The 15,464-nt window shown below is 38.1% G+C and overlaps 1 protein-coding gene across 1 annotated transcript in view; it reads left to right on the forward strand.

Annotated features, from left to right (window-relative positions):
* The window catches only part of LOC107571640 (apoptosis-stimulating of p53 protein 2-like), a 40,457-nt gene that overhangs the window by 23,116 nt on the left and 1,877 nt on the right, over positions 1-15,464 (forward strand). The window contains exons 4-12 of the mRNA XM_016257973.1: positions 4,357-4,430; positions 6,472-6,573; positions 9,127-9,304; positions 10,043-10,227; positions 11,064-11,228; positions 11,334-11,511; positions 11,598-11,726; positions 12,266-12,345; positions 12,455-12,900. Of these exons, the coding sequence (XP_016113459.1) occupies positions 4,357-4,430; positions 6,472-6,573; positions 9,127-9,304; positions 10,043-10,227; positions 11,064-11,228; positions 11,334-11,511; positions 11,598-11,726; positions 12,266-12,345; positions 12,455-12,900 (1,537 nt within the window). The remainder of the gene's footprint in view (positions 1-4,356; positions 4,431-6,471; positions 6,574-9,126; positions 9,305-10,042; positions 10,228-11,063; positions 11,229-11,333; positions 11,512-11,597; positions 11,727-12,265; positions 12,346-12,454; positions 12,901-15,464) is intronic.

Here is a 15,464-nt window from a genome sequence, read left to right on the forward strand (position 1 = left end):
GTGTGTGTGTGTGTGTGTGTGTGTGTGTCATCACTTTCCATCTGAATGCATCCAAGAATTCAGTCTCTAACACATATGCCCACACACACACACACATTCAATACACACAATTTTTCTCTCATTCTTATTAATTTTTGCCACTCCCATGTCCCATAATCAAGCACCTAAATACCACATAATTCATGTGACAAAAGTGGTCCTGGAAATTATTAATAAATTAACTATTTATTTGGTATTTTTGTGTAAGTTATGTTATTACTGATTTTTTCTTTAGATATTATATTATATTATATTATATATGTAAAACCTCAAACAACTTAACTTGAATTAATTTAAGTTAATTCAAGTCATTTTTGGTCAGTTGTTTTGCATGCTAACTCATAAATACCCCTTTTTGTTTATGTATTTATATATTTTATTGTTTGTTTATTTGTTATTGATGTGTAAGTTATGGCACCACAGAAGTTTTACATATTTTTCTATTCTGTTTTTTACAATATAAATATGTATTAAAACGTACAATACATATATAAAATATCACACAACTGATCTTTTTTATTTATATTTTTATTTCCTATTATTCTGTAGGTTATCGTACCACAGAATTTTCATTTGGTTATTTCTTAATTTATTTGTAATTGGAAATATGTATCAAAATGTATAATACATATAAAATCTCACACAGTTTAAAGTAGTTTTTCGTCAGTTGTTTTGCGTGTTATTTTTAACTCATAAATACCCTTTGCCGCAATTTCTACTAGTTTGTTTACACGGCATGATTGAAGTGAATCCTCCCTATTCCCCCGAGAAGTTTAAACATCCCAGTCATGTGAAACCATGTGTGCGGTTCATGTGTGCGGTTTCAGTTTGCCCACTTACAAAGAAACGAAGGGTCTGTAATTTTTATGGTAGGTTTATTTTAATGGATAGAAACAGAATATCAACCAAAAAATCCAGAAAAAGCACATTATATAAAGGTTAGAAATTTATTTGCATTTCAGTGAGTGAAATAAGTAGGGATGTAACGATTAACCGCGAGCCGGTTGAAAATCGATTAAAATACGTGATGATTCAAATCGGTTGAGATGCTAAACGAATCGCGATTCATTTAGGGTAGGAGTTTATATGAATGTATGTCTGAGGTAGGGCTGGACGATATGGCCAAAATTGATATCACGATATATTTCTTAATTTCGGTCGATACGATATAATTCCGATATCGATATGAACACTGTTTATCTGAAATAGAATCTTTTGTAACATTATAATTTATAAATGCCTTTATCATCACTTTTGATCAATTTTAAGCATCCTTGCTAAATAAAAGTATTAATTTCTATAATTTCTTTCCCAAAAAAATGATAAAAATTATACTGAATGGAATAGTGTATAATGTTACAAAAGCTTTTTATTTCAGATAAATGCTGATCTTTGGATCTTTCTATTCATCAAAGAATCCTGAAAAAAAAATATTTCAACATTTTACTGTTTTTGCTGTACTTTGGATCAAATAAATGCAGCCTTGGTGAGCAGAAGAGAATTCTTAAAAAAAAAATGCATATTAAAGTTCATAAGTGCAGCGCTGCTTTGTTTACAGCGGAAACCAAGGAAACGCTTTAAGTGCCACCTGCTGGAGAGAGTGAATCTGCGTCTCATTCAGCTCAGCTTTCATGCAGATATTTTTATGTATAGTTTCACAAAACTGAAGTCAAACCATTCTGTTTTTGCTTCAAATATCGAAATTATACAATCTAATTTAGATTAAAAACTGCTCATGTTGCATGTATGCAGTATCTTTGTTTGGATCATGATTAAAATGCAGTTGTTGCCTCTAATTTTACATGGAAAAAGCACTGACAAAGCCTTATTTTGTTTATATGAAGAGATTTATTTTATTTGTGTTATTTATTTGATTTAGGGCTTGTTTTAAAATTTCAATTTAGTTTTGTTATTTACATTTACATTATATTTAAATTTTGTCATTTAGCAGACGCTTTTATCCAAAACGACTTACAAATGAGGACAATAGAAGCAATCAAAACCAGCAAAAGAGTAATTACATGCTATAAGTGCTATATTAGTATATTATTATAGTGTTATATTTAAATTTCACAAAGAAATGTGGAGCATTTTGTCCAAGCAATAATAAAAGGACACATTTAATTTATAATTTGTCTTAAATCTCATTTTGTAAAAAAAAAGTGAATCGAATTGTGGAATCAAAATCGTGAATCAACTCGAATTTCACAAAGAAATGTGGAGCATTTTGTCCAAGCAATAATAAAAGGACACATTTAATTTATAATTTGTCTTAAATCTCATTTTGTAAAAAAAAAGTGAATCGAATTGTGGAATCAAAATCGTGAATCAACTCGTGGAATCAAAATCGTGAATCGACTCGTGAGTTGAGTGAATCGTTACATCCCTAGAAATAAGTATTTGATCCCCTACCAACCAGCAAGAATTCTGGCTCCCACAGATTGGTTTTGTGCCCATGTGGAACACAGATTAGTCCTGTCACTTTAAGAAGTTACTCCTAATATCAGCTCGTTAAGTGTATAAGACACCTGTCCACACAATCTGTATCTTCCATTCCAACCTCTCCCACCATCATGGGCAAGACCAAAGAGCTGTCAAAGGATGTCGGAGAAAAGATTGTAGATTTGCACAAGACTTGAATGGGCTACAAGACCATCAGCAAGAAGCTTGGTGAGAAGGAGACAACTGTTTGTGCGATTATTCAGAAATGGAAGAAATACAAAATAACCATCAATCAGCCTCGGCCTGGAGCTCCGTGCAAGATCTCGCCTCATGGGGTAAGGACAGTCATGAGAAAGGTCAGGGATCAGCCCCGAACTACATGGGAGGAGCTTGTTAATGATCTTAAGGCAGTTGGGACCACAGTCACCAAGCAAAACATTGGTAACACACTACCCCGCAATGGACTGAAATCCTGCAGCGCCCGCAAGGTCCCCCTGCTCAAGAAGGCACATGTACAGGCCCATTTAAAGTTTGCCAAAGAACATCTGTGGTGTGCTGTGGTCAGATGAGACCAAAATTGAGCTCTTTGGCATTAACTCGACTGTTTGGAGGGAGAGAAATGCTGACTATGACCCCAAGAACACCATCCCTACAGTCAAGCACGGAGGTGGAAACATTATGCTTTGGGGCTGTTTTTCTGCTAAGGGTACAGGACGACTTCACCGCATTGAGGGGCAAATGGATGGGGCCATGTACTGTAAAATCTTGGACGAGAATCTCCTTCCCTCAGCCAGAACACTGAAGATTGGTCATGGATGGGTCTTCCAGCATGACAATGACCCGAAACATACCGCCAAGGCAACAAAGGAGTGGCTCAAGAAGAAGCACATTAAGGTCATGGAGTGGACTGGCCAGTCTCCAGACCTCAATCCTATATAAAATCTGTGACGGGAGCTGAAATTTCGAGTTGCCAAACGACAGCCAAGAAACCTTAAGGATTTAGAAAGGATCTGTAAAGAGGAGTGGATCAAAATCCCTCCTGAGATGTGTGCAAACCTGGTGACCAACTACAAAAAACGTCTTACCTCTGTGCTTGGGTTTCTGCACCAAGTACTAAGTCATGTTTTGCTTAAGGGATCAAATACTTATTTCACGCACTGAAATGCAAATCAATTTCTAACCTTTTATATAATATGTTTTTTCTAGATTTTTTGGTTGGTATTCTGTCTCTATACGTTAAAATAAACCTACCATGAAATTACAGACCCTTCATTTCTTTGTAAGTGGGCAAACTTACAAAATCAGCAGGGGATCAAATAAATATTTCCCCCACTGTAAAACCCATATGCTTGTGTAATCAGTAAGCCTGATTATGACCTTTTTTATTTACCCCTGTGGTGTCAGAGTGTGACCAAGAATATTATTTGGGCATTGTTTTGCACTTAGACTTGTTCATCCGGTAACCCACATAAGTGGCGCTAGCGGTGCCAGTGTTGATGTTATGTAAGTGGGACCCTGGCACAGGCAGTCATATGCAGGATAATTGAGCGCTAGTTGTTTTCCCCAGCCAAACAATCATTATGTAATGAGGTTCACCCCAGCACAGCCACTCTTTTCAGGCTAAAGGTTCCTGGCCTTCATTGTTAGTGTGTTCAAATGCTAGTTTGCTAAATGCTAACTGTTGAGCTTTGAGTCAAAGTCTAAATATACACTTCTCCTCAAAAAGCGACATGATTTGAGGTATCATTTGTGTTTTTACCACAAACGGTGCTTGACTACTTATCCGTCAAAGTTTAATACAAATCACTAACCCTAAGTGTAAGCGACAATGTGCTTAGCTTAGCCAACACTGCTAATTCTGTCTCCTAACTACAGGTCACAGAGCTCCAGAGTCTCTTGCCAGGAGAAACGCAGTAAAGGGGACGTTGGAGAGGCACATGGAAAATGGAGTGAGTATGAATTCCCTCAGAGATTTGTTAATCCCCTTGCTGTTACTGTTGCTAACTCAGGTTTGAGTTGGAAATTTTCAGTAAACTGTGCACATAAAGTGGCTAGATAGTGTTCTTACATGGACAGGAATGAAGTTTGACATTTCAAAGCATTTTTTTTATCATTTAAATAAATTATTAAATTATGTCTTAACATGATTAAAAACTGGAATCAGACTTTGGGAATGAGGATTGACAGAATAACTGCATGTAAATTACTCAGCACCATTTATATTATTTTTATAATTAGAAATATGTATTGTATGTAATTAAGCAGTGGCGGCCTGTGCATTTCACACCTAGGTGTTCAGTGTTGTCCTACCTGAATTAATCCACCTCTTAATACCACCTCTTAATACCATCATTATGACGCCACGGCTAGAAACCATCAATATTATACAGAAATGCAGTATGCAGGGCATTGTATCACAGACAGGTATCTCATGTAGCGAGAATGAATGCCATTACTAAAGCAAGAAATCCAATTAACACAATTCAACAAGTCTCCTTTCACTGCAACCACAGCTACGTCACGTAGATCATCTCTAGCTGAAGCACCAACATGAACCTAATAAAATGACAAAAACATAGTCCACCCTGATACAGACATTTATTAACTCAAATGTATCTATACCTTGCAAATAACATTGGTATAAAACAAATAAGACGAATGCATGTGTTTTAAAGTTGACCTAACAATTTAACATACTCATACAGCTTTTTGTCTTCACGAGTCTCACCGCAAGTCTGCCAGCGCCGCTGTGGGAGGAAAATACTAGTTAACACAGATTTACTGGGAAAGTGAGCAAGTAACATTACAATAATTCATACAAGATGATGAAGAAAAGTGTATACATGTGTTTTATACATGCCAGTTTAACGTACTCTTAGGACTTTCATCTTCACGACGAGTCTCCCCGCCGGTCTGACAGCGATGCTGCGGGAGGAAAAGGCCAGGTAACACAGCTTGACTCGGAAACGGAGCGCTCCTTAGATATTCTTACGGAACTTTAATGTAGCTTTATATCTTGCAAATAAATAACATCACTATAAAACGATTAAAAAGTCAAAAATAAAAGTTAACCTACCATACTCTAGTGGTTTTTCATCTTCGCGATGAGTTTATCACAGAGCCATTGTCGAGGAGGTGTGTGGTTGTTTTTCGCGGTCATTTAGTACTACTGTAAATATTAGATTTACAGTAGGCTAATATTTTCCCAGAATGCACTGAAAATCTACAATAACAAAGTACACAGCGTATACAGTAAGAAACCTGAGTATACAGTAGTGAAAACAACAAAAATGATTTACAGTGTGCTGTCTGCTAGCTCTGACTACTAGAACACTCTCTGATCATCCAATCAAAAGATGTGAAAATGCCGGCGTTACTGTACGCCTGCTTGATGGCCCCGGTGTCACCAACTCGAAATCTGATTGGTTAAAGCAACGGTTTCATTGCCATTTATTTGAAGTTACAGGTGCCCGCACTGTTGATTCTGAAGGCCTCAAGGCATATTTCTTTGACCCTGGCAACACATGATTGGACAAAAGCTCTAATATAAACATGCACTACTGGAAGCAGAGCAACCAAGAGAAAAGCTATTGGGAATAATTTAATACACATTCATGGAAAAAATATATTCAAACCAAGTCAGTGATTCTGATAGTGTTTAGGCCAGCAGAGAAGACCTGGCTGACCCTGACAGCCCACCACTGTAATTAAATGTATATATAAAACCTCACACAACTTAAAGTAAGATGGACTGGAAATAATTGTGACATATCAAAGCACTTTTCATCTTATAATAAAAAAAACTGTTAATTAATGCCTTAACGTGATTGAAATCATTTAAAGATTTCAAAAAGCAAACAGAATAACATGTATAACTGCATATAAGTGAACCAACAACAAAGTTTTACCATATATTTACCATATTGAAGTCCTTTAAAACCTTTAAAAATGTTCCCCGTAGCCATTCATTATAATTTTTTTTTTTTTTAGATGGCAGCTCCTCATATGGACATCACCCTCAGCGAGTTGCAAGAGATGGCGTCACGGCAACAACAACAGATCAATGCACAACAACAACTCTTGGCAACAAAGGTAGCTGCGTCAATGACAAAAAGGACCAATTCATATTTATTTACAACTTAAATGGACATTTTACACAAAAATTGAAGTAATTTACTCATTTGAAACTTGTATGACTTTCTATCTTCTGTTAAACACAAAAGGAGATATTCAGCAGATTGTCCATTTTTTTTCCATACAATGGAAATGAATGGTGACCAAGGCTGTCCTTGGTCCCCATCCACTTTCATTGGAGAGCAGCATTTCCTGTTTGTTAGTTGAAAAAAACATTTCCTTTAAATATGAGGTTTGAAGTCATCCATGAAATGGTGTTATTGCTTTCGCACTAGGTTTTGCGTTAAGGTCATTTGAATTGAATAAAACTGCATGGTCTCCATATCAAAACCATTACCGTTTTGTCCATTATCAGTGGGAATGAAAACCGTAGATACATAGTTCTGTCAGGACCACTATCGTCAAAATGATAGATACTTAGCATAAAGTTTGGTTTGGCGGTATGGTTCTGTTCTGGGCAAAAAACCTCCCTGCCCATCCATGCAGCCTGTCATGAATGAGCAGGGAGAGCAACAATAATAACCCCCCCAGGGTTAACAGAACAGAACAAGGCAGATATCATTAATGTACTCAATGATATTTAAGTGTAACACTTTATTCAAGATAAAGGAGTCTGATTAGCAAGGAATATCAGAAAGCTAAGTCCTGACTGTGGCAAAAGGTGGAGCTGGGGATGGAGGAGGGTAATTTGCTCCGAAGCAAGCTGAAAAGCTGCTGAATAATACTGAATACAGCTTATATAGAAATGCCGCGATAGGTGTCATTTTCCTATAGGTAGATGTGATCAGCTGAGAATCAGCTGATGCAAGCTTGACTCACGTGACCTGCCAGAACTAACGCTAAAGCTTAATTTCTGTCAGGACCACTATAGCAGAGAAGACCTGGCTGACCCTGACAGCCCACCACTGTAATTAAATGTATATATAAAACCTCACACAACTTAAAGTAAGATGGACTGGAAATAATTGTGACATATCAAAGCACTTTTCATCTTATAATAAAAAAAACTGTTAATTAATGCCTTAACGTGATTGAAATCATTTAAAGATTTCAAAAAGCAAACAGAATAACATGTATAACTGCATATAAGTGAACCAACAACAAAGTTTTACCATATATTTACCATATTGAAGTCCTTTAAAACCTTTAAAAATGATCCCCGTAGCCATTCATTATAATTTTTTTTTTTTTTAGATGGCAGCTCCTCATATGGACATCACCCTCAGCGAGTTGCAAGAGATGGCGTCACGGCAACAACAACAGATCAATGCACAACAACAACTCTTGGCAACAAAGGTAGCTGCGTCAATGACAAAAAGGACCAATTCATATTTATTTACAACTTAAATGGACATTTTACACAAAAATTGAAGTAATTTACTCATTTGAAACTTGTATGACTTTCTATCTTCTGTTAAACACAAAAGGAGATATTCAGCAGATTGTCCATTTTTTTCCATACAATGGAAATGAATGGTGACCAAGGCTGTCCTTGGTCCCCATCCACTTTCATTGGAGAGCAGCATTTCCTGTTTGTTAGTTGAAAAAAACATTTCCTTTAAATATGAGGTTTGAAGTCATCCATGAAATGGTGTTATTGCTTTCGCACTAGGTTTTGCGTTAAGGTCATTTGAATTGAATAAAACTGCATGGTCTCCATATCAAAACCATTACCGTTTTGTCCATTATCAGTGGGAATGAAAACCGTAGATACATAGTTCTGTCAGGACCACTATCGTCAAAATGATAGATACTTAGCATAAAGTTTGGTTTGGCGGTATGGTTCTGTTCTGGGCAAAAAACCTCCCTGCCCATCCATGCAGCCTGTCATTCAATGACAAAAAGGACCAATTCATGTTTATTTACAACTTAAATGGACATTTTACACAAAAATTGAAGTAATTTACTCATTTGAAACTTGTATGACTTTCTATCTTCTGTTAAACACAAAAGGAGATATTCAGCAGATTGTCCATTTTTTTTCCATACAATGGAAATGAATGGTGACCAAGGCTGTCCTTGGTCCCCATCCACTTTCATTGGAGAGCAGCATTTCCTGTTTGTTAGTTGAAAAAAACATTTCCTTTAAATATGAGGTTTGAAGTCATCCATGAAATGGTGTTATTGCTTTCGCACTAGGTTTTGCGTTAAGGTCATTTGAATTGAATAAAACTGCATGGTCTCCATATCAAAACCATTACCGTTTTGTCCATTATCAGTGGGAATGAAAACCGTAGATACATAGTTCTGAAACTCAATGATGTCTGAAAATGAGTTTTGGTGAGATTGTGACCCGACGCCTCCACACAGGAACAGCGACTGCGATTCCTGAAGCTGCAGGACCAGCGGCAGGTGTCTGAGCAGGAGAAACTGCGACTGCTGCGGGAGAACGCAGAGAACCAGGAGGCCAAACTGCGCAGGGTTCGAGCTCTCAAAGGACAAGTGGAACAGAAACTCAATGATGTCTGAAAATGAGTTTTGGTGAGATTGTGACCCGACGCCTCCACACAGGAACAGCGACTGCGATTCCTGAAGCTGCAGGACCAGCGGCAGCAGCAGCAGCAGGTGTCTGAGCAGGAGAAACTGCGACTGCTGCGGGAGAACGCAGAGAACCAGGAGGCCAAACTGCGCAGGGTTCGAGCTCTCAAAGGACAAGTGGAACAGAAACGCATCAGTAATAGTAAACTAGGTCAGGACCTGTGAATTCATGAGAGGAAGTAGGTTAGAAACACTGAAAATGCTGTAACGTTGACCTTCTTTGAAGCATACTGGTTCAAGGTGAATTTTGTCATTTTTGCTCTACTAGTGGCACCAAACGGTGTTGTGACTCGTTTGTTTGGTAGATGAGGGGGAAGTGTTTTGAATAACTTTTTTTTTATATATATATATATATATATAAACTTTTTTATAAACACTATTTTGCTATTTTATTTAATGCAGTGGTGTAAAACAATTAAAGTAAACTTTTCATTAAAAACAATTAAATTGACTGAAAAGATGTTTATTAAAGTTGATCATTATTTTATATCATTAATATATTGTTATTATTGTATTACAGACTCGTTATATTTTTTATTATTATAAATTAGTCTTGTTAGACTATATAAATAATAACTTAAAGATAAAAAGTTAGTTAATTTGTAAAAATGTAGGTTTTCTGCTGAATAATTCAGATTTACTTTAATTATGATGTATATTGAGTTAGACATTTATCTATATTTTATTATAAAACATGTTTTAGAACTTTCTTCAGATGCATTTACGAAGATGTAAATCGTTGTGGATCATTTGCCCACTAATGGAAAAATTCTAAAAATGCCTTTAGCGACTAAATTAATCAACAGAGACAACAACAAACGATCTTGCTTATGGGAATGAGAAGTTAATTAACAAGTGAATGATATGCCTCATTTTTCTCTCTCTGTAGTGGAGGAGATCGAGCAGATGAATGGTCTGTTCCAGCAGAAGCAGCGGGAGCTGGTGGTAGCCGTCAGCAGGGTGGAGGAGTTGAGTCGACAACTGGATATGTTACGTGGGGGCAAAATGGACGTCCCACATGAAGCTGGACCGAGCTCAAGCGGAGAACTAGAGCGACTGTACAAAGAGCTTCAGGTAGCTTTTTTCCTGTTGGTCTACAGCTTTCTGTAACACAATCCTGTCATTCACACATACAGTGATATTTGGACACACAAAAATATATGAATGTCTTGCATTTATACAAGAAACATGTAAACCAAGTGGCTTTTATCTGAGAAAAAATATAGCAGGAATACACTATTTTTTAAACTGAGAAAAAAAAAATAGTAAAGAATTGAAAAGCAGTCCCGCTCAAAAAAATTCAACGGTCCCTCTTTTGTTCTGACATTCTCTTTTCTGCAGCTGAGGAATAAATTGAACCAGGAGCAAAGTGCCAAACTCCAGCAGCAGAGAGAGAATCTAAACAAGAGGAACTTAGAAATGTCCACCATGGACAAAAGAGTGGCTGAACTGAGAGAGAGGCTCTGGAAGAAAAAGAGCAGATGAATGGTCTGTTCCAGCAGAAGCAGCGGGAGCTGGTGGTAGCCGTCAGCAGGGTGGAGGAGTTGAGTCGACAACTGGATATGTTACGTGGGGGCAAAATGGACGTCCCACATGAAGCTGGACCGAGCTCAAGCGGAGAACTAGAGCGACTGTACAAAGAGCTTCAGGTAGCTTTTTTCCTGTTGGTCTACAGCTTTCTGTAACACAATCCTGTCATTCACAGTGATACTTGGACACACAAAAATATATGAATGTCTTGCATTTATACAAGAAACATGTAAACCAAGTGGCTTTTATCTGAGAAAAAATATAGCAGGAATACACTATTTTTTAAACTGAGAAAAAAAAAATAGTAAAGAATTGAAAAGCAGTCCCGCTCAAAAAAATTCAACGGTCCCTCTTTTGTTCTGACATTCTCTTTTCTGCAGCTGAGGAATAAATTGAACCAGGAGCAAAGTGCCAAACTCCAGCAGCAGAGAGAGAATCTAAACAAGAGGAACTTAGAAATGTCCACCATGGACAAAAGAGTGGCTGAACTGAGAGAGAGGCTCTGGAAGAAAAAAGCTGCTCTCCAACAGAAAGAGAACTTGCCTGTGAGCAACTTTATAACGTTCATATTTCTTGTTCTGTTTGGAGAAAAATATAGTTTGTGATGCACAGAAATTATTTATCTTATTCTTTGTCTCTTCCACTTCCAGCAGCCATCTGAAGGGCAGAGCTCTCAGCCCACCGGCCCTTCTAGGGTTGCCGCTGTTGGGCCATACATCCAGACCACCGCGGCTCCTCCAGTTCCTCCCAGACAGGAGATTCTGATGAAACCTGCTTATCCCGACGGTACAGCCACCCTTCCCAAACCTCTCCCTAAACCGACCACAGGTATGTGTACATATCTACAATATTTACCACCAATTGCACCAATAACCCCTGATTCATCTTTTCCTAATTCTATTTCCATGTGCCAGGTATTGGATTCTTGACAAGTAAGATCTCCAAGGTGTCAAATTTGTTTTCCAACATAGAAACTAACAGCAACACCCATGGCCACTCCTCCACCCTTCCCCGCATGACCAGCCATGGATCCCAAGAGAAAGGTATGGTACACCTTTCTCCAACCTTTAAAGAACCACATTCAGACTCATGCAATTAGTTGAGCCAAAAGTTGACATGTCAGACCGTTTAAACAAACAAAGCAATGTTTTGATAGCGTCACAGTGTTTACACTCTTCTGGAAAGTCAGCCACAGATGGCTTACTTGAAGTTGTGTCTCCATTAAACTGGGATAAGCAAAAGTATTGTAACATCCACTACACACATCGCCTTTTAGACAAAATACAAATCCTTATACTTGGGTGCCAAGTCCTGTTTCCTGAGATCTACCTGTCTGCAGAGTTCAGTTCCAACACACCTGTCTGCAATTATCAAGTGTTCCTGAGGATCTTAATTAGCTGGTTCAGGTGTGAACCAGGCATGAGACACTTTGCAGGAAGATAGATCTCCAAGAACAGGATTGGGCACCTCTGCCATGTCTTAATCCAGTCAAAAGACACTTTCACTAAGACATTGTAGTGTTTAAACTTCAAGAGTGATGATTAATCTATGATATGCAGATTTTTTTAAATATCTGTTTCAGATTCTGAGGCAGATTTTAAACCTCCACCATTGCCCTTCCGCAAGAACCAGAGTAGTGAGGACCTCTTGAGGGACACCCAGGTACAGCACTGAGTGCCTGACGTTAACAATTTTGAGGAATTGGCGATAAATCAATGCTAATGTATAGATATTATGTAATAAATAAACACTAATGGCTCTTTAATCATAGTCTGCAGGTAGAACCTTCGGGAAGGTTCCACCTCCTGTTCCCAGCAAGCCCAAACCTGCTCTACCAGGCCAGTCCACCTTCAGTAAACCTCCTTACAGCACTGGCACCTTCCCTGGCAAAGCTAAACCAGCCAATCAGAAACCCCCAATGCCCCTTCCATCCCACAACAATACCTTACCCCAACCTCTGCCCCCTAAGCCAGACACCTTACCTGCCGCAACAGTACGTCCTTTCACGTCAGATACTTTGGCAGGGAAAGAGACCTCCATCCCCACTACCCTTCACAAACCCCAGACAGTGGCAGCGAGCTCTATCTACTCAATGTACACCCAACACAGCACTCTTGGGAAGGGTTATCAAGGGCAAAGTACGCTGACCCGTTCACAGCCTCGATGTGAGTACCGCTACATCAATAGACACCCAAACAAATTTAGAGGTATCTTTTGATGGAATTTGATAAGTATCTATTTCAACAAGATGCAATGTTACGCTGGACATGCTGCCAAATCAACAAAGAGCATACAGAACCAACTTTAAAGAAGACATTGACTAATTTAATCTAGTATTAAAGTAATTGTTCACCCAAAAACAATTTCTCCTTCTCCAATTCCCCTCATTTTGTTGTCAAATGTGTTGTCTGTTGCAGCACAGGAGTGGAAAACATTTGCACCATTTTTTTTGTAAATGCTTAGGTGTTCCATATAGTTGTGTAAATGACAAAGTCTAATAACAGGATTTTTTAGCTTAAAATAAGCATGTTTATTTCTTAGTTTTAATCTGAACTTTGCGTCTGAACAATTTGAAGTTCAAAAGCTTGCTTTAGTTCATTTGAAAGTTCTTCAGGGCAGAAACAAATTAAGAGCAAAGGATTTATAACAGCCTTTGGATTGGTTGCAGTATTTAAATCAAGCTGCTTAATTATTACAACAGAAACTCTGTCTGACTTGTTTTTGACTAGATTTCACCTAGATATTGGGAAAATTCCAAATAGCTTTTTTGTGCCCTTAAACGATGCTGTAGCAAGTCAACACTACATTGCTCTGCTAACGTTGATGTTTATTCACCTTTTTTTTTTGCAAACACCAGATAGAGAGAGAGTACAAGTTGGAATCAGTTTATATTAAAGACATAAAGGAAACCATATTTGGCATGAAAGTTTTATTTGCCATAATCTTAACAGCTATACACATTTATTTTCAAAGTAATATTTCAAGATAAAATGTCTGTGCCATATGTGAGTTCATAGTGTTTACCAAAATTGTACATATGGCAATATAAGTAGTGCTCTACCCTCCAGAGTGAGTAGGGCTCATAGTGATGCTCACTTATCACAAATACATAAGGAAAGGCTCATTCCTTTGTTACATAACTTTGAAGTCATTGGTCCCAGCTTTGGTTTGCATATCTTTAAAACTCAGAGCACATAGGCAAATTGCTCTCGTAGAGACTCCAAGACACCTGAAATGGGTGAGTCATATAAGGTAGACATTCAAAATGTGTACTGATGGGAGTACCCCAGCAGCAGGGTTCTTGATGGATGGGTTGAAATTGAAAGTCTTTTTTGCTGTGCTAAGGTGTGTAAACATTTAACCATAGTCAGGTACTGACTCATCACTGAGCAGTCCATTACAGTCAAACTCCCTGCACAAAATAACCTGACAATATTATGTAGGGAGTCATGGATGGCATTCAAAATGGTGTACCTAATGTGGACAACAGGGTGCATAGAGGGTGTATCATGGCCACAAAAGAGGATGCCTGTTGAGTCATAAATTGACAATTAGGACACCCTACGGTCTTTTGGCCTTAAAGGGGTCATATGATGCTCTTTTAAAGATCATTATTTGGTGTAACAGAATATGTTGACATGCTTTAATGTTCAAAAAACACATTATTTTTCAAATACTGTACATTTTTGTAGGGCCTCTATGCCCCACCTCTCTCAAACGCTTCGTTTTCAACAAAGCCCCTCCTTCTGACAAGTGCAGTCTGCTCTGATTGGCCAGCTGAACCAGTGCATTGTGATTGGCCGAACACCACAAGCACGCGTCGGAAATGTAACGCCCCTTACCATAATCGCGAGCTTCATCTTTCAAAGTAAATATCAAGACAGTTAATAATGTCGTTAGTTTTACCATCAGTTCAAGCCCGAAAGGGCAACAGAGTCGCGTGACAGACACAGTGATGATGCAGTACACAAGCCGCAGTTAAGACAGCTGACGTGCTATGATTTCTGACAGAAAGTTCACTCTCCTGTGATGTGACCCTGTTCCCCTCACACTCACACACACAACGCATTACTCTGCGTTGCGCAAAACTTCGCATTTGAACAGTCAATAGCAAATACTTAAACTAGTAACAAAACATATTTACAGTCGCTGATTCAAAAGCCCCAGATTGTCATAGCAAAGTCATAATTTACCCTTTTTCCCCCCCCTTTTTTTTAGAAATAGCGTTTGTGCACAGCCAGACTCCTACTCTTATAGGTTCAAAAAACTGTCGTCCATAAAATGAGTTGCACAAATTCGAACATCTGGGTTGTGCTGTTCTGTTGTAAATAAATCTTAACCAATGAGTCCTAATTGCATCTACTTCCGGAAGGCCAAATAAAGTGCTTTTGTGGTTGACTCTTAACTTTTATAAAGAATATATCTTTGGATTTGAAACTTTAGTTTTTGCAACTTTACAGATCTTCTTTATGCACCAAGAGCTTGTAACACTCCAAAGAGAAAGGAAAACTTGAAATCGCATCATATGACCCCTTTAAAGTCCATGAGACCATAAGGTGTCCCATTTGTCATTTTATGAATCAGCAAGCTATGCAGCATTACATATGTGAAGTGTAGACTTAGAAGAAGACTCCAAGGGATGAGGGCAACATTTGAGACAGGTTCCTTGTCTTTATAGAAAACTTTCTCCACTCTAGCCATTTAGCCTATGTAAGTATGGCCACAGACAAGATAAGAGGGAGAGACAGAGAGAGAGAGAGTGAAGACAAGTCAGGTCAGTA

Source organism: Sinocyclocheilus grahami, unplaced genomic scaffold (assembly GCF_001515645.1).
Source record: "Sinocyclocheilus grahami isolate Dianchi unplaced genomic scaffold, SAMN03320097.WGS_v1.1 scaffold1624.1, whole genome shotgun sequence".
NCBI lineage: Eukaryota > Metazoa > Chordata > Actinopteri > Cypriniformes > Cyprinidae > Sinocyclocheilus > Sinocyclocheilus grahami.